This window comes from Rhipicephalus microplus, chromosome 4 (assembly GCF_043290135.1).
Source record: "Rhipicephalus microplus isolate Deutch F79 chromosome 4, USDA_Rmic, whole genome shotgun sequence".
In the NCBI taxonomy this organism is placed as follows: Eukaryota; Metazoa; Arthropoda; class Arachnida; order Ixodida; family Ixodidae; genus Rhipicephalus; species Rhipicephalus microplus.
Genome location: NC_134703.1, coordinates 155,190,022 through 155,213,812, shown reverse-complemented (window position 1 = coordinate 155,213,812; position 23,791 = coordinate 155,190,022). Strand labels below are relative to the sequence as shown.

The window sequence follows — 23,791 nt, the reverse complement described above, 5'->3', positions numbered from 1 at the left end:
ACGATAGACGAGTTGACACACTGAGAAAATACCCAGTCGAGCCATGCTCCTTCCGCACGGGTTCATGCATCACCGTCCGGTGCATACACACTCGACAGTCGAAGCAACAGCGAAGGCTCAGACGCATCGAACGTCACACGCTGCCATGCGCAAGAGCCTCTCGTAGTGAACAGTGTAGAAAAAGCTTTTGAAGAACTTTCTATCAACTCTGACGCATCATCTTCATTGCCTGAACTGCATGACAACAACTCGCAGACTACCAGCTGCCGACTGAAGACCCCATCAGCTTGTCATGAAAACCATCGCGATGTTCAAGAAGGGCTGCTACCGCAATACGGCCCACAGCAACGTCAGCAACGCCAGCAAAATGCAAGTCCGCGAATCGCAGACACTCCAACGGACACACCAACAAGGACGACGACGCAAAGCAAGCCTCTTAAAACAAATTCAAAAAGCGAGGAAACTGCATAAGGGACCGGCGCCATAAACATATTTGGCACAAAATATCAAGACTGCGCCTAAGATTACAGCTCCGAGACCTCAGGAAACACCGAACAAGACAAGAAGTCACCAGTTCTACATACCACGCAAAGATTCAGACACCATCCCATTAATTTACGACAACGGAGCCAACGCCACAGAAAACTGCGAAAGAGACTGAACGTTATAATTTGTACAACGCACGAACATAGACATAATTTCTTGAACTTCAGTTCTTGTACACGCAGGCCGCAAGCACTGATTCTGTCTCAGCCGCCACACAGAATACAGCGCGTACGACAGGGGATTCGGCGCCTATGACATTCGACCTTCAAGTGCTCCAAGGACTTCCAACCTTGTTCATTCCTCGCAGCTGCTCAAGTCATGTCATGGTCAGTGCAGTTTTGCAAGACGTGGTTACCTTCTCCAGAACGCCACAGCAAACCTCGGCCACCAGAACTCCCCTATTCACCGGACTGCTGCACTCTTCTGAAGTTTTGCGAGTTTACGGAACACCACTGGGACATGAAACCAATTGTGCATTTTTACATTGGTGACTTCTCAACCTTGCCTTGTTTGCTTTTTCTTGTTCATAATCCATGCCTTCTTTCGGGGGGAGGGGTATCATGTGACGCATGAAGCGATGGTTGGTAGAGGCAGAGGAGGAAGAAGTGCTTTAGAATAAACATGGGGTATGAGCCAGGCCACGTATCCGATTATATATATATATATATATATATATATATATATATATATATATATATATATATATATAAAAGAAAACTGAAGAAAAAATAATGCAGAAAAAGAAAAGGACACCGGCGCGTGGAATCCAACGTCCAACCACTGACTGAATCATGAGTGCGAGGTGTTAGCCACTGAGCCACGAAGAAGGAGGTTTTTCTTTCTTCCTATAATGAGTGAGCCACGAAGGAGGTTTTTCTTTCTTCCTATATTAAGTGAGCCACGAAGGAGCACCTCCTTCATTGCTTCAACGGCAAGCTATTTATATCTACCACTTACCGCTGGCGATGGGCATCTCGGGGGGAACTATCATGTTTTCAGCAATACCAGCGAGATGGCATAATGAACACGCGTCACCAGATGGTCATGACGCGGCGGCGCGTGCTCTCATCTCACACACGTATTTTGTCCCGCGTAGAGGAGGGGGGTGGACGCTCACTCGTGCGCCCTTATCTCGCGGTGGGGACGATCGTACGTCTTGGCGGGCCTTGGGCTTACACTGTAACGATTTTGTTGTAGTTACGGGTTGCACAAAAGCCACTGCAGTTGTTGCACAGTTTCCGTTTGCGACAAGGGCGCACTTTTCAGACACAGCGAAGAAACAACTGAGACGCTTATTGCGTTCATCTGTACCTGTGAGTACGTTTCGTGCGGCATTTGTGCTTGAGAAACACGAGCTGTTTTGATCTGCTTGCCATTCTTCGCGATAGCGTTCATTGCTTCGCCTTCATGGCAAAGGTGTGACTTTTTTCTCTTTTCCTTTCTTTGTACTGAGGGGACGACGACGAAGTTTTATCGTTCGATGTTAGTTTTCTTGGCTGGTGATTTTTTTTCTATTTCATTTGTGTCGTTGTGCGTTTTTGGCACCCATCACGCCCTGTACTGGTCCTCAAGTCTTCTGCTCTGCTGGGGGAACCCTATCTGCAAGTTTTGCTATAGAGGAGATGGTAGTGGACCTGCTTAGCTGCATGGGTAGACATGCCACTGCAAGAAAGCGGCTCAGCTTTTTAGTGACATCAGAAGCTGCCGATTTCAAGTCTGATGCTACGTCGGATGACTAGGATACATTTCCACCTACTAAGCAGTGATGGCCAAGACGGAAGTCGGCGGCATCGTCTTCAAGTGGAGAGACTATTATATACAACTGAATCGTGACTACGACAGTTGCTTATGTGCCCGTCTTCATCGTGTTAAGCCTGAACGCTATCTCCTAACAGAAGCTTCATGACTTTTTCTTCAAACGTGCCCCTGGTCTAATTCAAGAAGTTCGAAAAAAGAAGTTCAGGAAAAGAAGTTCAAGAAGTTCAAGAAGTTCAGGAAAAATATCATTGCCGTCGACACAACACATGAGAAAATGGTGCAAACCCTGCTAGGTCTATCTCAGCTATGCAACGTCAACGTGCAGGCTTTTTTTTTTTGTTCCACAAGGAGCTAATGTAACAGCTGAGGTTATATCGGATGTAGACCTAGAACTTTCAGACGACGTTTTGAAAAGTATGATAGATTGCACGCCGCCATGCAGATTCATCAGCGCTCGGAGGCTTGGCTTTTCGAAGTGTGTGAAGATTCTTTTCGGGTGTGAAAAGCTATCTAGTCACATAAAGGCCGGACTAGTGTGGTACCCGGTCCGACCTTTCATACCAAAGCCTCTACAATGCCGCAAATATCTCAAGCTTGGACATGTACAACATTTCTGCACAAGTGTTGTGGTCTGTGCTAAATGTGGTGCAAATCATAACGTAAAACTTTGCAACAGTGTGACATCTCGCTGCCCTAACTGTAGTGGTGAACACCTGGCAACGGACAAAGAATGCCCCAAGCTAAAAAAAATGGAAGGTCCTGAAAGAGAAAGCTAAAAAGATTGCATCACGAGAAAAGGCGCCTAGCCATAGCACCCGTCAAGTAGCTGGCAACGGCACAACTGAAGATGCACCTGTACGTCCGAAGAACAGTACGGTCAGAAAGGATCGAAGCGACGAAGGGGGGCGCAATTTCAGCATTTCGGCAACATCGTGGCCGGCGCTACCGTCAAAGCCGTCGGACACAACCTCCTCAAAGGTCACGCCTCATAAAGTTTCAGAACCAGCTTCCGCCAAGGCCATGCCTGCAGTAGAAAATACTGTAAACATGGCACCAGAAATGGCTCCAGCCAACGATGATGCCCAACTTGTAAGCTTGCTTAAGATGCTTGTTAACGTCATCAGATCTCTCCTAGCGGGTCATCAAACGCCAGCAGTATTAGCCGCACAACAGCTCTTGGAGACTCTCATTCCAGTTCTCGACAGTCTTCACTAAAAACAACATGAGCACATGTCGCAAGCCCCGTCCCTATGTGCTGAAATGGTACGTCAGGTCTCTACGACCGCGCCATTGCGATCTCATTCTTCGGCTCCTTGCAATGACGAATCCACCGAATGTTATAGCTCTCCAAGAAACCAATGTGAGAAAAGACGAGCTCAGACTTCCGGGTTACGTGGGCGCTCACAGCAATACCCGATGCGTGGTATTGGTGTGTGCATCTTTCCAGTGTAGAGACACTACGGATACACGAAATGCTTCGAAAGCATCATTGTTCATACGATCTGTTGTCCCCTTCGTAAAGATCGACGCAAGTGACCTCTGCGACGCCGACATTGAAGGTGCAGCAGTTGCTATTATTCTCAGGAACACAACTACGACTGTGGCAAGCATATATTTTCGGCCAACGCGATCTTCGGACATCACATTGCTGGAGTGCCTGCTATCTCGGTGTGGCTCGTCATTTCTGCTGTGGGGAGATTTCAATGCCCATCATCCTCGTTGGTGTTGTCACCCACAAGACAATCGTGGAGTGGAAATCAATGAGCTTATTCCTAAACACGATCTGCAGATCCTTAATGATGGCTCATCCACATTTGTCGGCAGAGGAAACGAACAATCCACCATCGATCTTGCCATATAAACGAGGAGTGTGCGTCTTGCTTGATCAAGCGAGCCTGACTTATGGAGTTCAGATCATCTGCCCATTTGGCTGGTTCCAGAGAATACTCCTAGCAGCCATAGTGCTGCCTACACAGTGACAAATTGGGGCAAGTTCCATCAGCTGATTGCGGGGGCGCCATCACACGATAACCTGTTCAAACTAGTGGGGGAATGTCTGCAGCAAGCTACAGTACGACGGCTGCGAAGCATAGAGAAGCCAAACCCTGACCTAAAGCTCTTGAGACTACGTGCTTGTCGTCGACGTGCTTACAGGAGGGTACAGCGTTCCAAAAGAAGCTCTGATTGGACACTTTATAACCGCCTGGATGTAGCTATTAGGCGGCACACAAAACAACTTCGTCGAAGAAACTGGGCCGCATTGTGTAGCTCGTTGCATATGGCGAGTGGTTTTGAGAGTGTATGGCGCACATTTAAGGCTCTCCGAACACCTGAGGTCTGCAAGAACCCAATTACAGCATTGTGCACCACGACTGGAAGGTATCCTAAAATTCTTGTGGAAGATTTTGCGAATATTTTCACCTGCCCTATGTCAAAAGACAACGCCAGTCATCGTTCCGTAGCAATTTTATATGGACCTTCATGTGAGATGGACGAGGCAGAATTTACCCTGGCCGAGCTGCGTCATGCACTTAGCCTCTGTTACCGTCGCACCACCCTAGGTGAAGATGGTGTTACGTACCAAGCCTTGTGAAACATTTATGAGGTCTTTCATCAAAGTATTCTCGACGAATACAACAAAGTGTGGCAAACGAGTCTGATTCCTGCTGAATGGAAATTGTCTGTGGTGAAGCCAATTTTAAAGCCTGGTTGCCCTGCACAACTCCTGAAGTCATACCGGCTAATATCACTAACTTTTAATGTAATGAAGCTGATGGAACGTATGGTGCTGTTTCATCTTGACGCCAGATTACAGGCGCTCACTTTTTTTCCTGATGTTATGAACGGATTGCGTCGCCACCGTTCATCCCTCGACAGCATAGCAGATCTTGTATCATCTCTTGAATCTGCTCGAGCAAACAGACATTCAGCGTATGTTCCATTTCATGACGTACAACAAGCGTTTTGCTTGGTGCCGCATAAGGCGATTATTTGTGCATTCATGAATAGAGGAATTTCAGGTCGTCTGTTACACTTACTTCGTTATTTTCTATCTGTGCGCAGAATGAAAGTGCGCATTGGAGAAGTACAGAGTCAACCTCGCTTTGTTAAATGTGGAGACCCGCAAGGCAGCGTCTTTTCACCGCTTCTCTTTAACAGCGTACTTGCTGGACTTCCAGGCCAATTACCGCAAGAATGTGACTTTCCTATAGGCATAGCGATATATGCTGATGACATCGCAGTCTGGGTCTGTGGTCCGTCACACCATGGTCCACGTCTTCGTTGTATATTGCAGCGAGCTCTGAATGCAACTTCAGAATATTTGGTGGAAGTTGGCCTGCAGGTTTCACCTGCGAAGTCAGCTGCCATCGCGTATCATCCAAGGCAATGCGCTCGTCGAAGCCTTAGCAGGCTTTACCTCGGAGACACACCGATACAGCGGGTACACCAACATCGCTACCTGGGTATAATCATCGATGATCGCCTTTCTTGGCGCCCTGCTGTTAAAACTGTGAGGTGAAAAACACTGTCCCTGTTCAAGTATGTAACCGCCTTGACTGCTAGGGGTGAGGGCATTGATCAGAAGATGGCACTACAGGTTTACCAATCAACTGTACTCTCTTGCGTGATGTATGCTTTGCCAGTCTTGAATGTGCCGCCTGCTTTAATGTCCCAGTTGGAACGATATCATCGTGTTGCCCTCCGAGTATTGTTTGGCTTACCTCGTGAAGCACAATCCATCCCACTACTGACTGAAGCACACCAGTTGCCGCTAAAGCTGCAGGCTGATCAGAAAGCGCTACATCATATTGAGCGTCTTAACCGAGCCCCACATGGCAAGACACTCCTTAACAGGCTGTTACAGCGCCCACTTTCTCGGATGGGTAAAATCGCGGCTTTGTTCAATGACATTACTGGCAATTCCGGCGAAACTATTCAGTTGCCAACATCGACAGAGCACTGGCCATGTACCTTCCCTACCCATCCGTCAATTCCAGAAATACGCAAAAAGTGTAACCAACCTGTTTTAGAACTATACCAATTAGCCCATTCACACTTATTTGACAACTTTGAAGACTATGAAAAAGTATTAACGGACGCTTATGTGTGCAGCGATGGCCTGAGCGCATATGCAGCTTTCTTTTGCCCTTCAACCAATATCAGGTGGTTGTTTAAAATACCACACGCCTCATCGTCGGTGATGGCTGAGCTAGCAGCGATTGATGTCGCCCTTACCTACGTACAAGAAGGGCTACCAGCATGGAAGGTTGTGATCCTCACCGACTCTCGTAGTGCCCTTAGCAGACTCAACCGCAATGAGACCGACATCCCTATTCTGAGCAGCATCATGGAATCCATTAACAATATTCTGTCACGTGGCGTATGCCTAGCTGCACAGTGGGTACCTTCGCACATGGTTATTGCGGGCAATGAAGAAGCGGATCGCCTTGCTTCGTCATGCAACCATGATGACTGTGACTGTCCGGGAATTCGATGTACGGTGGACAATGCCCGTGTGCTTATACGCCGACACTTCCTAAAGCAACACCCAGACCAGCGTATGGCGAATGGATTATTCCCATCTCTTGTTCATGGCCGTGGCTTGCCTCGTAGTTCCCTAGCGCTGTTGTACAAATTAAGAGTGGGCTCTGTGCTGGTGCGTGAACGATTACACCATCAAGGGCGTGTGGACAGTCCGTTGTGCGTAGCTTGTGGCTCCTGCGAAACACTTGAGCATCTCGTAGTGCACTGTATCACATTTGCTACGCAGCGATCTTTGCTGATTAAGGAATATAAATTCCAAGGACTGAAGTGCGCGACTCTAGACGACTACCTATTTCCGAGTGGTAGTGCTTCCCGACGCGACCAGGCCCACCGAGCTCTCCTTACATTTATGAACCAACAGACCTGGCCACCCGTTAATAGACGGTCTCTTTTTTTAATATATTTATTTATTTTTTACTCATACTTGTCGAAGTCTTCGTCATTTTTTTCTCTCTTGCTCATCTTCTGTCCTCTTTCTCCCCTCTAATCTTTGTTTCCTCTGTTTCTTCCCTCCTCCCGAAAGAGTGAGCAGGCGTTGTTCTTCTCCAGGTGGCAGTTGCCAGCTTGATCTCTCCCTCTTTCCTCTGTGTCCTTATATATCTGTGTATGCAAATCAAATATTAATAATAAATAATAATAATAAATATTTGTACTTTGCGAGATTTCTTTGCAGCTTGGCAAGGATGATCAGTTGGTTGGTAACAACTTGATTGGTAGTCCAGCATAGCTTTCGCTGACCGGGCCTTAGGTCTCCCGCGTGGGGACGTCAAGACCTTGCTTGAGTACCACCTCGCGGGCCTGCTGGACGGCCCAGAGTTGGTTGCCGAGGCTGAGGCTTCACAGCGCAGCGGCCCACCGCGGCGCAAGGGTTCCGAATTTAACACCTTCCGGATTTTTGGCACAATTCCAGAGCATGTGATTTAATTCGGCAACCTCAATATGGCACATCTAGCATATTTGTCGGATATATATTGGGGTATAAGACTGTTAAACAATTATGGGTTCGGATACGTGTGCATCGGCAGCTGTCGTAGAGTCGCCGCCTGCATTCTGTTCAGCTTCTTGCTGGGTGGAGGAAAGGTTCGGTGGGCGAGGTAGAAAGCCTTGGTAATTTCGTTATAGGTCGTCAAACGGTCTTTTGTGCTTCCCCATAGAGGACGGTTGCCGGCGCGGTTCACGAGTTCGCGCGCCTTGGTGTGTGATGTCTCGTTTAGGTTGCGCTGTGTCTCCGATACCTCTCCCATGTGAGCCGGGAACCACAGGAGCCTGGGTTGAAGCTATGCCTCCTAATATTTTCTATTGTGCAGGACTTCGGCCGCTTGTTGCGAGATCCACCCTTTGGCGAAGTTTCTCACCACTTGTCCTGAGTCGCAGAGGAATGTAGTGCATGACAGATCCATGAGCGCGAGCGCCACCGCTACTTCCTCCGCTTCTTGTGTTTGCTCACATCGAATACTTGCCGATATTCTCATTTCACCTTTCCAATCGGCGACCATGATTGCGAATCACTAGTGGCCTGCGCATTCAGCGGCGTCGCCAAACCACGCTCCCATGTCGTCAGCGTAAGTGCGCAGGAGAGCTCTTTCCCTGGCCATTCTTCTGCCCGTCGTTATGCCCGGGTTGTGTTCCAGGTGAACTTTCCGTAGAATTGGGTGAACCCTTATCGTTTGTCAGGTGGCATCTGGCACAGCGACTTTCTGGCTTTGTTCGGTGTAGTAACGGATGCCGAGACTTTCCATGATCTGGCATCCAGCTGTCGTGCCCGATAGCCTTTCCAGTTGTGAAGTGCGCTGCGCCTCGGCTATTTCGTTTAGAGTGTTGTGAAGTCCAAGTTGAAGCAGCAGGTACGTGCTGGTGGACTCGGGTAGACTCAATGCCATCTTGTACACTCTGCGGATAAAGACGTTGATTTTGGCTTTTTCTGCCTTATACCAGTTGTGAAATGCTGTAAAGTACGCAATGTGACACATGACGAAAGAGTGTAAAAGTCGTATGAGACTATCTTCTCTCATTCCGCTTCTTCTGCTAGTGACCCTCTTGAGAACTATCATGGCGTTAGTAGCTTTGTGCTTTAGTTTAGTGATCGTTTCACCATTAGCTCCGTTCCCCTCGGTGATCATGCCGAGGACCCTTATTGTCTTTACTATCGGAATCGTTGCTCCATTGCTCAGCCTGATCTCTTCGTATTTTCGTCTGGTCCTCAACGCCATTCCTCTAGCCCCGAGTGGTCAACCCCTCTGTGTGGGGCAGTAGAGCAGGAGTTCGGACTTTTTCGGCGAGCATCGTAGTCCCGTTCTCTCGAGATATTCCTCTACAGTGTCGATCCCTAGTTGTAGCGCCGTTTCGATGTGGCCATCGCTGCTTCGGTGCACCCAGATAGTAATGTCGCCGGCGTAAAGTGCCGGGCGTCTTCGATTGCTTGAAGCTTTTCAGCGAGCCCGATCATGACTTGGTTAAAGAGTATGGGCGAGATTACCGATCCTTGCGGGGTGCCGATGCTTCCCAACATTTGCTCTTCTAGCTGGAAGTCTCTTCCACCATAACGGCTCACATGTACGTCGAGAAATCCTTTACATAGTTGTACGCACGTAGACCTAAGTTTTGCTGAGATATTAAAGACTATAGTTTTTGTTGGGGATTTTCGACGCAAAAATTTCGGTCTGTTTGTCCGCCCTTAACGGTAACCTAAACGGCACCAAAGTGGCCAAATGATACTTCAAACGGCCGACCCCATCCGCAGCGCCCACCAATATTGCTCAAAGCTCAGCATTCATACTTGTGCGATTGTAAACTAAAAAGCAATTGTTGCGCATATCTGAGGCACTATAACAACACGTTAATATTATGTATGTGTATTTTTTACTAGAAAAAGTTTGCATAAGTAATTATAAGGACTGCAGCGCTTATCACGCCGCGCTGACCATGCAACGCTTGCACGAAACGGCGTTTCCAACACTTTGCTAAGACGACACGGTGGTGGCATGCCCCGCCACGGTGGTCTTGTGGCTAAGGTACTCGGCTGCTGACCCGCAGGTCACGGGATCATATCCCGGCTGCGGCGGCTGCATTTCCGATGAAGCCGGAAATGTTGCAGGCCAGTGTACTCAGATTTGGGTGCACGTTAAAGAACCCCAGGTGGTCAAAATTTCCGGAGCCCTCCACTACGGCGTCTCTCATAATAGTATGGTGGTTTTGGGACGTTAAACCCCACGAATCAATCAATCAATCGCGGTGGTGGCACCTACCCGTCGCCTTGCGTTCTACACCTTATAACCTCAGAGATGGGTGCGCACGCCACGCGCTCCGTTTTTCAGGATAACTGCCAGATAGCGCTCATGTCTCACGTGTGACGTCACTTGATGCGCTCGTTCGCCTATAAGCTGCTCTATAGCGCAGTGCCTCCAGAATACCATTCACCGAGTTTTTTGCGCAGAACAATAAATGAACGTTTTGTTCACTCTCTCCAGACGCAAGACTCTCGTTTTTCGACGACTTTTGCAGTGTAACCCGCCGATACGGGGCCAATTTTTTTGTACAGTATCGCCGAGTGCGCGATTTTATCAAACGCGCCCTCGAGGTCGAGGCTAAGAATTTCTCTGGTCTCTTTCGTGTTGCCATCGAGTACGTGGTATTTCAACTGTGGCATTGCATCTTGTGTGGATAGCTGCGGGCGAAATCTAATGATCGATGGTGTATATGCCCCTTTTTGCTCTAGATAGGCTTGCCAGCAATTAAGCAGAGCGTGCGAGCTCCATAGTCTAGCGCACACACGACGTCAGCGATATGGGACGCAGATTGTCGAGGCTCGGTGCTTTACCGGGTTTTGACATAAGGAGCATTCTCGCAGTTTTCCACTGGTTCGGCAAGCAACCACGCTGCCAGCAGTCGTTAATGTATTATGTCAACCGCTGCACGGATCAGTCGTCGAGATTTTTCACAGCACGATTCGACACTCGATGTAGACCCGGTGCCGATCTGCTGTTGAGACTGTGCAGCACCATCCTGATCTCTTCTACGCTGAAGTCCTCATTCAGTTCCTCGTTCGCGTCCCCCTCGTACGGGCGGTGTGGCACAGATGAAGTGTGTGGTAGGTACTTCGCCCGTAATCTGGCCGCCACTGAATCTTTACCATGCTTTTCGATCTCCTTGTGTAACAGACGAGAGAGGCAGTCTCTCTGGTGTGACTTGGTCTTCGTTACACAATAAGCATGCTGAGAAAGTAGTTCAGAATTTTCACTACTCTGTCGTAAGCCTTTTTTGAAATAAAAACCTGCAAAGTAGGCAAAAAAATGTTTTTTTGCTGATTTTCAGAATTTTCATCAATATGTCTGCACTACTAAGACAAGCGAAAAACACCTGGTCGTAAGAACAAACGCCTATATACTTAGATAAACAAATCTAAAATGCGTAGCTACAATATATTTTGTGTAATTTATCTCCGAATTCGGAAAAAAAACAGCAGAGCGGGTATGCGCGGCACTCCACCTCTTCGTCATTATTGATTTACTGTGCTTCGAAAAAAATGCAACAATATATAAAATTTTGAAATAAATTTCGTAGGTCAACCAGGTCATGTTTTATTCAGTCCTACGTGGAATCACCCTGCTGTCACATAATGAGGTATACCTCTGTATAATTTAAGGTGAGGTATGTATACACACCTCACCCTAAATCGCTTAAGAAATGTTCTAAACACCAGCTCTTCCAGAGAGGAGTACATCGTTCTCTAAACTGTCAAAAATTTGTTCTAAACTCAGCACTCTAAAGCGTTCAAACTTTATTCTAAACACATGCGTCGTGCTAGCTTGTTATAAACAGATAGGTGATCCCAAGTACTAGTTAGTAGGACTCTTGGATGGTCAAACATTTCAGACACGATCACATGTACTGTGCGAACTCAGTCAGGAAAGTTTTCGGTCGGCCGTCCTTCGGCCGCGTAAAACGATCGCGGCACTGAAGAAATACATAAATAGCACAACGTAAACTTTTCCAGGATGCGCCATACTGGTCCAGTGGCTACCGTGGTTTAAAACAAATGAAGGCAACTGGTGTATCTTTCTTTGCAATCCGACATGCACCACCAGAGCTTAGTATTTATTTCAATATACAAAAAAATTACACAAAAATTCAAAACTGCATGATGCATGATAAGGCGCCTGTGAACAATGGGAACACCCTCACACACGTTGCCGGTAAAGATTAGGTTGCAGCTGCTTCGCATTTCACACGAGCACTTCGAATGACGTCAAACCGTCCTTCCTTCTCTCCGCACTTGCTTCCCTGTTTCATATTTGAAAGGGGACCAGTCCAAACGCAGTCAGTTCGTTCTAAGCCCACCACAGGTAGACCACGGAAGCATTAATGAAATGCTCGACCAAAGGAAAGAATTGGCCTGGCCTAAAATCGTCGCAGAGCGAAGTCACGGTAAGCCAAAGTAACGACAATGCTATTATCGCAGTCATTACTCTGAAGTAATGATTACTCCCACCCCTCTCCCACGATCACGTGTGGCGTTTTATACGGCTTCGTTTCGCTGGACACACACTTTTGCAGAGTGGGATAGTGGTCAATTTTTTTAGTATTTCATCTCAACTAAACTGTAATTCAAGATCTCTTTAAACTAAAGCCATGCATGTTATTTTTACACTAACCCAATTAAGTTTCAAGCAAGTAATATGGTGAAATTATCTTTTTGAGGTTACATTTGTCTCGAAAAAAAAAAACGTTGCACTTGTGTTGTCTGTCGTCCAACATTGCAGTGCATTTATCAAATTGATCATATGCATCAATACGCCGCAAAATTAGGTTAAATTAAGTCCCACTAATTACGCTGCAGCCTGAGTTCATCAATTCAGTAACAAGTTCAGACAACTAACAAAAATAAGTTGGATACCCAAACATGTACAAATCATCTGAAGGGGTTAAAGGTAGCGTATGCAGGTAACGCGTATATATGAATAAATACCTGAATACGTCAAATGACAACCATCGTCGTCCTCTTTCCAGGCACCCTTGTACTGGCACAAGGTGACGTTCGACCGAATGCTCGACAGCAAGGCCTCTAATTCAAGGTACTAGAATGAGCGGAGAAAAGTAATTAGAAATATACGTACGTCAGCCGTGATTATTGTACTTTTCCGGTGTTACCAAGTTTGAAAATGTGTCGGCAAACATCGTGTAACATCGTATATACTTGGCTGAATATTTTTTTCTGCCTTAACTTCCCTTCGCAGACTTACGTTTTTTTGTTCGCATTAAAGTGCAAAAAAATAATTTCTGCCACTTTCAGGTTTTAGTGTGCACTCCTGTTTTATCGCAATCGCTCTCGCGGTGCGATATCAGTGAAAGAACCACTTACTCGAGTGCACATCAAAGACAACAGCGGCGCTATATAAACGGCATACTGTCATATGCACAAAAATACACACGCTTCTATTCTATCATCACGGAAACCCTGTTAATTGATTCGCGGTTGATTAGTTCGTGCAAAAACTTCGCACCAATATAGCACTGTTGGCATTTGCATTGTTCTCGAATGTACATGCAAGTTTAACTTGTCAAACAAGTGAACAAAAAAAATAGCAAGCAAGTTTCACAGAAGCTAGCTGCTCCAATGGCGTATAGATGCAAAACGGCGTGTAGCTAGACACGTGGGTCTTGAATTGCATATAAATAAATAAATAAATAAATAAATAAATAAATAAATAAATAAATAAATAAATAAATAAATAAATACACGACCTTCCATCAGTATTTACCCGCCCACCTTAGACAAGGTCACTCAGTATCAAATATAAGCACCAGAACAGAATTAACAAATATTTGCAATAAGAATGCGTTCGATACGCTTGAGTGCTAAAGCTTCAGCCCTATTTGTGCGCGTTCTAACGCTTTCGCTGGCATATTCACTAGTGAAAGTGTACACCTCAGCACTTGCTTGTCCTCTGCTATAGGTAATCTTGCAAAAAACCTGTCCCTAATATATTGTAATCTCCACAAGAATATTTTTTATTGATTTTGCACTATCCCTGGCAGCTATCGTGAGATTATGAGAGAGCTCTTTGAAAAAATCATCATCATCAGCCTGACTACGCCCCCTGCAGGGCACAGGCCGCTCCCAGAATCCGCCAATCAACCTGGTCTTGCGCTTTCTGCTGCCACGTTACACCTGCGAAACTTTTTAATCTCATCGGCTCATCTAACTTTCTGTCTCCCCCTCGTGCATTTGCCTTCTCTGGGAATCAATCCAGTCAGTTACCCTTAATTAACAGTGGTTATTCTACCCAAGCGCTACGTTCCCGGCCCATGTCTATTTCCTCGTCTTGATTTCAACAATGATATCCTTCACCCCGGTTTGTTCCCTGACACACTCTGCTATCGTCTTGTCAATCAAGGTTACACCTATAATTTTCTTTTCTATCGCTCGTTGTGTCATCCTCAATTTAAGCTGAACCCTCTTTGTAAGACTCTAAGTGTCGCTCCGTAGGTAAGTACCGGCAACATGCAGCTCACTTACAGCAAGATGCAGCTTAAGCCATCCTAACCTTAATGAAAATGAGTGATTTTAGCCTAGAACAAAACACAAAAGTTCTTGAAAGTGTTGTTGCAAAATGGGAATAATAGTGTTAAGAAGATGCGCTTACCTTCGCGAGACTCTCTTCATCTAGAGCTTTCTTACCCATGAAGGATAACTTCCTGAATGCCCGTCGAAGCGTCGAATTCGTGAACGAGGTCCAGTTGAAGCGAGCCACGTCGGCCCAAACTTGGGCAGCGTGAGCTGAGTAGTTCTGCAACGTTTCGCCCTTCAAGAAACAAGGACAAAAAGGGGAGTCTTTGTTTAGACCAATCGATAGAAAGTGAGAGCTGTTTATGTGCAGTCATATTGCGATTTTTTTAAGTTGTGCAAAATCAAGCTATACAAGCAGCCACTTCAATAAAGCTGTCACTCATTTTGGATGTCATTTCTAGAGGCCAGATTTCAGGCAAATGATTGTTTTGTTCCTTGCGTTACTATGGTGCCGATTTCTCCTATGGCCATAAATTGAAGTTTCACAAAGACTTCCTGTATTTTTATAGTGCCTCAAAATGCCTCCTATTTTTGGTGTTCTGGCCTAAATTCTTACAAATGCTTATAAATGTTTCTTTTTAAATCGGCGCGTATCGGAACACAATTTGACCTCAAATGTTACTTTCGAGTACAGTTCGAGACCGCTACTTCTGTTAGCGAGCAAAACTGAGCTATTGGAACTCTATGGGGTGCGACCGAAGTACTTTCGGAAGAACGGCTAGGAGCAGTGAAATGGGACGCGCCGGCAACCTAACGCACTGCAATGGCATGGCGCGTGCGGTTGGAGGCGGCGTACGAGGACCCTATTTCTGCAACCCCGAATAGGAGCACGTCTTAGCATGTACAATAAATTGGGAATAAGAAAATATAAGAGAGAATAGCAAAAAGGAAGAAGAGAAGAGTGGTGTACATGGCTGAGCGCATGACGTAAAATCCACCGGAAGAGCGGATTTTACAGCCGATCTACCGAACCAGCATTGTCAAATGGTCGAAGCCCCTCTTTGAAGACCTGAGTGTGGCGGAGGCCAGGAGGTGCCTCTGTGCAGCCGTGGGAAATCGGCAAAGGAATGCGAAACCGTATCAGGGGAAAGTAGAGAACAGACAGACAGACACAGAACGTTATTGAGGTCCTGAGGAACACTACCTCAAGGAGGTAGAGCAGCGGGCTGCTCCCACGTCGGAACGGGTAGGACGAGCCTCACTGCGGCATCGTGGGCCCTCTGGACAGCCCAGAGTTGATGTGCAAGTTCTGAGCTCCTGAGCGCAGAGCTCCATTCCTCTTCGGTCATGTGCCGAGAATCGCGTGATAAGGGGCACTGCCAGAACATGTGGTCTAACGTAGATACGGCGCCACAAGTAGAGAAGAGGTTAACAAAAAATGAAATGGGCACGTTTTGTTTTCTTTGTAATTTATATTCTTAAGGGCGCTTCCCCCGGGGAAGAATTTGAGTTAGGCGCTGGAAATTGTTGCGTGTTCAATGAAGAACTTTGTACTGCACAAGAATACTTCATTGATTCATTACGAGCCGCGAAAGCATAATTGGAGGAGTTGTGCTAGAAACCTTAGCCACCTGCTCCGTGTAGTCTTCGCAAGTCACATTCCTTCCCTGCCCTCTTCGGTATACGAGCAAATCGGCGCTGGAAGATCACATGACGCAAATTAATCAACGCCTAATGCGCCTGCAAGGTTACTTTCGCATGACACGTGCAAGCCAGGTGTTGCACGCAAGCGGTGTTGTGTTGTTTCGGCGTTCTCTGTAGAGAGAGAGAGAGAGAGAATAATTTTAATGGGAAGGTGGAGAGACTTGCCTGGTTTTTTACCTGACAGGCTACTCCAGTTGCCAGGTGATGAGTGTGATATATACAATGATAAACACACAACACATACAGTTACATACACGTATAACAGTCACATAACACATAAAGTCTCTCACACGCACTGCACAATTTACAACGTTTCGTTCAAGCCTGTGGCCCGTAAGAACGTCAGTGGCGCTTTTGTAGAGTCTAATGCACTGGAGGTGTTCTGCCATGGGCCTAGAATGTTTTTTCAACTCTAAATTTGTGTCCTGTTGAATGTTTAGGTCCATCTCCAGAGACTGTCTCTCTGATGCGTATTTCGTACACTCACAGAGGACATGTTTGATGTCTTCAATGACGTTACATCGGGCACAAAATGCTGAGTCGCACAGTCCAATTTTGTTCCTGAAGTAGTTCGTATATACGTCTAATCGGATGCGGTGTAAACACGTTTCTTCATGCCTGTTGAGTACATATACTCCAAAGTACATACACTAAAATTGGAACGGTGTTCTCTGTAGTGTACTGCCCACTTCTGTGGGATTAATGCATCTACGCGTGCGCGTTTGAAGAACTTGGCATGTATCATGTATCCTTACAAATATAGACAGCATCAGACCACTGGAACTGCTAAAAGGGACGATGCACAAAAAACACGGCAAGCTTTGTCAGGGCTGTCACCGGCACGACGCGGGAACGGCGAGAACGCGAACTCAAAGAAAATGCAGGCAGGCGCTCGACTTGGAGAAGAAAAAAATAAAATTGTAAAAAAACGCACAGAGATTGTATGTATTGATGTTTCGATTCTTATATTTTTTTCATTCTTCTATTCAAGCAACAGACTGCACAAATTGCACATGTCTCGAATCATTCTCACAGCGTCACGTACTAATGTGATGTACGCAGGACCACTCCTTGATGTACGTGACCTCGTGCTTGTGGGGGCACGAGCTCGAGAGGTGAAGGACAAGCGGTGTTTTGTCTGACATGTCATCTCATTCCGGGGCGGGTAGCATTGCAAATCTTGACAGACGCATTAAAGGGGCCCTCTAACACTTTTCATGACTTCATAGTTTTACACGTTTTTCTAGCTGCTTGCGTACACTGGCGGCTTAAAAGATAAGCCCCGCAAGAACGGAAGCGAGGGCCACGCAGTGCAAATTTATTTAGCGTACTATAGAGATATCAAAATACAATGAAATCAATGCTTACCCTCAACTCGATTTTCGCGGGCTCACCTTACCATGTTTCCCTCGAACTCTGACGTCGGAAGGCTGCCCAATGAAATGAACTGAAAGCCCTACCGCACAGAAAGCTTGCATGCCATATTGCTTGTTAGGCTCAGCATATTAAGGACGCCGTTTTGATGGTAAAAAAACAATGTGGTACTTGAAGAGGGAACGACACGCGTGAAACGAGTCAGCTCACAAAATCTTCTAGAATGTTTTGTAGCGTTACTGATCTTTCTTTTTGCAATCACGTATATATAGCAACGCTCTTACATCTTTTTCTTTTAGTTTCTTCAAGTAACGGCGCCTGGAGCGTCGCCGGTGCGTTTCCTTTAGCACATGGCATTCGGCGCATTCTTTGACCAGCTCTGCAGTTTTCAAGCTGGAAAAGTCTAAAATCTTTATTCTCTGTCGCTGAGTGAAAAATCGTGCTAATGAAAAATAAATCCAATAGTAATTCCTGTTTTGATGCAATGCGGCGATCACATTTACCGTTACATTTATCCAATCATATGGGGGCAACCTTCCGGCGTCATTTCCGCTCGCAGTATAGTTCTGGCAAGCGCCACTACGAGTTATGCAGTCGGCACTGATGTTTTCAAGCGTTGGAGGGGCCCCTTTAAGCATCTAGTGCATACATTGGACTTGCAAGCTCGAAATGCTCTAAGCTGTGGAGGGGCCCTTCAGGATGTTCACAAACAGACGAGAAATCGACCCTGCATGCGCGAAGAGACCCGGTGTAAAAGAACCCTTCTGGTCTTCCAGTGGTCTGGCATTTTGCTCCTGTGCTGCCCTTCTCAAACATGCCGAAAAGAAAGAGACCCAGGAGCTTGTTTATTTAATGGTGGACACTTCACTCACCATGTTGAACATGGTTTCTGCATGAACATAACTAGGTCAGGGGTCAGCGCTCCTTTATAAGGTCACATTACCAATTCGTTCACCATTATACTCTATATCTCGGTAACTCTCACTCACTCACATAATCACTCACTGGCACACTCAGTTGCTCACTTCTATACTCAGCTCCTCCCACGCCCCCACTCTCCCTGACCCCCACAAAGGCAGAGAAAGGTTAAATGTTTCGAGCAAAGAAAGTGCACGAAGAGGGTATCAAACAGGAAAAAGAGACGACGCATGCGCAATGTCCCTCTCCCGTGCGCGCCGTCTTTTAAGCACATATCTCTTTGATTTTCTTAACAATAATGATATTTATATCTGTGGTTTTACGTGCAAAAACCATCATGTGATTATGAGAGACGCTGTAGGGGAGGGCTCCAGAAATTTCGACCATGCGGTGTTCTTTAAAGGGCATTGACATTGACGTACACGGGCCTTTACCATCTCGCTTCCATCAAAAAGTGACCACCAAGGCCGGTGTCGAACCCGTGCCCATCGGGTTAGCAGCCGAGAACTCTTCCACAAGGATACACTTTCCGATTTTCTCCGAAATGTTCCACCCACCTCCAGCGGTCTCACGCCAGTTCAGGTGGCCTGTTGGAGCGGCGGCGTTAGCATTTACTGCAGCACGCACGAATTGAAAACGCCATGCGATAAAGATTGAAGCACAAACAACCATGCTTACACAGGGCCAGTGTACATGCCTACACTGCAGTTCATCACAATCCAAAAAATCTTCAACACCTTTTTTTTTTTTTGAAAAGGAGCCACTGAGGAAAATATTGATCTCGCGTAGACATGGCTGATGGAATGTGAAATGGCGTCAGTGCTGCATGTACTAACTTTTCAAATGCAATTTGAATATAGCGGTAGTGTAGACCGAATAACTATGGTGCATTTCTGAAGCACTGTATCATGCAGCATCCACCCACATACATAGCTCGAGTCCCCCACTAAAAACGTTCGTACACTTTTTTTGCGTCTATCAAAGAGACGGCGGGCCTGGCTACCCACTGCAAAAGTGCCTGAAGATAGTCGGTAGTTGTTTAAAGTGATTGCTTTTTATTTTATATTAACAAGCGCCGTTTGCTGTGACAACGAAACGCAAACCTCTAATGCCACTAAGGATCACATCGCGAAAACATCGGGCAAGCATTGTGCGAGCCTGTATTTATCGTACAGTATCTTACCTAGGAAGAGGTTCGCTGCCTCTTGTGCGTGTACAGCAATTTGTCTCCGGGGTCGTCGTGTATGCTTTACTGGAAGCAAGGCCAAAGAACTCGGAGCAAGCAGGCATCAACAGCTCCGCCAAGTGCGGAGGTACGCTATATATGCCTTTACAAACCTCACTCACCAAGCTGCGAGCCGTGAGTTGGCTCAGCTCGGCTTCGAAGTTCCACAGCGCAGTCGCGATGTCGGCGCACATCCTGTTCTGGGCAGACTCCAGCTCCCCCATCAGATAGCTCTCAGCCGCCGCCTCTTCTTTTTGCACGACAGTGTTCGGAACAACACACTGTTCAGACAGGCAAGGCGATTCACCCACAGCGGCCATTTCGCGTAGGAGGAATAGACAAAGTATGCACTTCATCATGACTGGTCCCATCTTTGGATCGCGTAGGCGGTAAACAGCCGCAGTTTGCGGGTGACCTAGGCAGAGTGTCGAGTGCGCAAGGGTGAAGCCAATGAGTCGTACGAGCGAGAAAATATCGTGACGTTATCGCCGAGGAAGCGTGAACGCATGGCGGAAACAACCCGTTGGTCCCGCGTAGCGACACCGGGTCGGGGTCAAGGTCACATCACGGCCGCTGTCAGTTATGCGCGGACCTTTCCGGGTAAGCTCGAAAGATTTGCGCGCCTCTTTGCTCGGATAGTACGATTGCAAAAACGCGCTGCCAACGGCTGAGTTACCACGGCGAGGCAAAATGTTGGGGCTTGTATTATACTGGTCTGAGGCTTCACGTGCCGAAACCACTGTGTGGTTATGAAGCGTGTCATATAGTGGGGTACTACAGATTCACTTAAACCACCTCGGGTTCTTTAACAAGTGTCTAATCTAGGTACGTGGCTGTTCTTGCTTTTCGTGCCAAATTCAGGCATTTGCCCCCTAGAGAAACAAAAAGAACAATGGTACAATCATACCGGGCGGCGCGTGCTCTTACGTAACGCAATAACTGGCATAAAACCTTTCAAAATAATTCAGAAGAGGTTGCATTATTAGTTTATGCCACTATAGATTTACTTGCACTTTCTATTCCTCGCGATATTGACCAATGTGGAGTACAGCAATGTTTAGGAATCACGTCCTCCATATCAGTGGTATACGTAGCCTCTCTCCAAATTTACCAGTCCGAGCTCTGGCTACTCTCCGGCGCTTGGTGGTTCGATATATGATAATACAATTTGTAGGGGATTTCAACATATCTTGAATAAACTGGAATGACTACTCCCCTGGACCATTGGAGATTCCGAATTGTGAACAGCTCTTTAATCTTCGAAGAAGCAGTGCACAAAAGCACACAAAACGAAGTGCACGCCCTGATTACGCAATGACTCACTCACCACTTGACTTAAACCAGAACAAAAAAAAACAGCTAATTGTTGAGCCATAATTTTCGAAGAAGCAGTGCGCAGAAGACACAAAACACGGACGCATAAAATGACGCAAACAAAGGCGCAAACATAAGCGTCAGTTTGTGTCTTTTGTGCGCTGCTGCTTTGAAAATTATAACTCACCAGCTAGCCTGTCGGGGATAACCATCTCCAATAATGATGTTCCCATAGGTGTTTTCGAAGCAACGTTCATGGTACTATCATGGCGATGTCACATGTGATGAGAGGTAGCAAGATAGCTCAACTTGCATCCCGCAGTGCTGAGTTGGAGATACCAGTTTGTCCGAACGTTTTGAACTTATCACTTACGGACGCAGTGATGTGGCAATGGTGGGCTTCAGGAAGTAGAAGAAATGGTTGAAACGTGTCATTTGCAAAAAAAAAACAAAAAAAGAAAGCGCATGCTCAATACCTCATAGCTGCAGGCTTTGTAACGCAGGTTTGCGCGATCCACATTTCGTGTATGCGGACTGAGTTGTCCTGTATTCCAATAACAACGTACACATGTATGCTTTACTAAAGACCCGCCTTTTTACTGCCGTTTCCACTGCGTCACAAACTGCTTGGCACCCCAAAAAAGAGAAAATCGCAGTCGCGAACTACACCCTTGCAGCAAAGCTAGGCAAATCGCTGTCGACTGCTCCGCCCTTGCAGCAAAGCTAGGCAAATCGCTGTCGACTGCTCCGCTTCCCGTGTGTGCACTCGACCACCCCAGCTAGGTGGCCATCAGTAACGCCTCTATTCGCCCCGAGATCGAGCGGAGTCACCGCCTGGTGGCCGTTGGCTGAAGCGCACCTAATGTGGATTGCTCGCGGCTTCATCTGCTATCCACATAGGCTAGCACGTGCGCGTAGGTCATGCTCGAGCTCAAAGGGCTGTTTGCCCCACTCTGTTAGCGCAAGAGTAACTGCTTGTACGTTTGCCTAGCACTGTTTACAGGAGCATTTGGCCTTACTCGCCTGTATATGTACCGCAATAAGATCAAATCAAATGAAATCAAACTTTATTTCAGGAATGCATACATTTACATGAATAAAATTCTACAGTACAGAGGAGGTCCGAAGTTAGAAAACTGTCGGGGGGACCTCCGTTAGAGAATAAGTCAAGTGCGATAACAATGCAGCAAGCAGTGAAAAACACTTTGTACGAATTAAACAAAGAATGGTTAAAATTTCATAACAACAAGGCAAAAAGGCAAGAATGCAACAAAGATGAGGTCGAGCACTTGGCGAGAGTGATGTGTATCGTCGTCGTAGCCTCTCTTCGCCAGGATCATGTCGGTGTAGGTGCCGCTTTTTAGCTAAAGCCCATAGTAAAGTGCACTTGGCGTCGTCCCAAACATGAGGAATAATAAATATTGTGTGAATGCAGCGCTTTAGCGACTCGGGTATAAACGAATGTTTTGCATTGCTGTTAGGTGTCTACTTCAAATTGTGGCGTTCTTGCATGCTTATCGGTTATGTGACGAACCTTAATTGTGCTTGAGATAACCTTGTGTTGTACGATCCTAGTCGAATGACACTGCTGTATAGTAAGTTCTGACACATCAGTACTTCAATTAAATTAAATGGAGCTGAATAAACTTGAGTTGACGTGCGCAATTTCACCATTGGGCAATATAGTTATACAAACACACTTATCAAAGGTGAGAACTTGGCAGAAGTCTGCCTGGTTGGAATAGCAATGAGGGAATCAGAAAACTCCAACCAAAAATTTTATTCAGAAAACCAACCTTTCCAAGCCTGACCAAGCGCTGACTCAAGCGCTGTAATACAATTTTCGGTAGGAGTTTCCTAATTGCCTCACCCTTGTTTTTATATTTGAGTTCGCTTAAAAGAGGCCAGATTGTCAAAATTAATCCAGATGGCGTGCCTCCCATATGTGGTATAATTTCAAAGAAAACGTCACCTCTTTTTTTACATTATTTTGAGCGCTTTTGTGGCGTTGTGCTAAACAGGTGGAAGGAGCGGACACACATTCACTTAAAAAAACTTCGTTTCATCAATTAATCGAATCTTTCCACACGTTGATGCAGATAATGAATATAAGAAAGCTGCGGGCTGAACTATTACCTTTTTATACTGTTATAGGAGTAAGAACAAGCGCGCTTAAGCGCTGTAAGTCACGTAGCTTTCCTGAATAAACTTATCGACTGTCCTACGTTTATTCCAAGAAGAAACAATTAAGACGAAAAGGCTGAAGGTGTAATCGCTGTATTTTCGGGTTCATCGCCCAAAAATATTAAATTTATTCTTTTTTAAGGGGGTGAGGGGGCTGGTATTCATGACCAGCGTGAATGAAGAATGAAATCAGTCATGCTCAATGGTGCATAGTAGACGGGAAACAAGATCAACACCTAAAATAAAAATACAAGAAACACTTCATTTCGAAAGTGCAGACAGTCGCATAGTGCGAACATCCCTTTTAATGCCAGACTGTGTTTCTGTCACAAGTAAAAGTAACGGTCGGTGAGCTTCGTGCATCCGTTAAGCAATGAACAGCATATTTATCACGACTGGGCAGCAGTCAACGCATTTTATTCGCCGACAATCGGCTCACAGCGCTCAGAAAAAGCACGGTGACGGTGCTGCCCCCTGAAGCCCGATCTCGGGGTGAATAGGTGCTGCACTACATACATATATTCTAGGCACTATAGCTATACATTGATTGGTCATCTCCACTCCTCCTTTCCATCTTCACATGAGCCCTTTTCCTTCTCACTTCCCGTTCCCTCCCTCTTGCTATACTATACGATGCACGAATATATTTCACACAAGGTTTAGCATGCGAGATACGTCTAGCGAAGACGTGAGATGACAGCAGATCACATGAGCAT

At 46.3% G+C, this 23,791-nt stretch overlaps 1 protein-coding gene across 1 annotated transcript in view; it reads right to left on the bottom strand.

The window, feature by feature from the left end:
* Positions 1–19,991, bottom strand: part of LOC142814652 (angiotensin-converting enzyme-like) — a 76,754-nt gene extending 56,763 nt beyond the window's left edge. Inside the window, exons 1-3 of the mRNA XM_075893786.1 lie at positions 19,700–19,991; positions 14,493–14,651; positions 12,815–12,923 (exon numbers count right to left, since the gene is read on the bottom strand). Of these exons, the coding sequence (XP_075749901.1) occupies positions 12,815–12,923; positions 14,493–14,651; positions 19,700–19,948 (517 nt within the window). The 5' untranslated portion in view covers positions 19,949–19,991. The remainder of the gene's footprint in view (positions 1–12,814; positions 12,924–14,492; positions 14,652–19,699) is intronic.
* Positions 19,992–23,791: the final 3,800 nt, after the last annotated feature.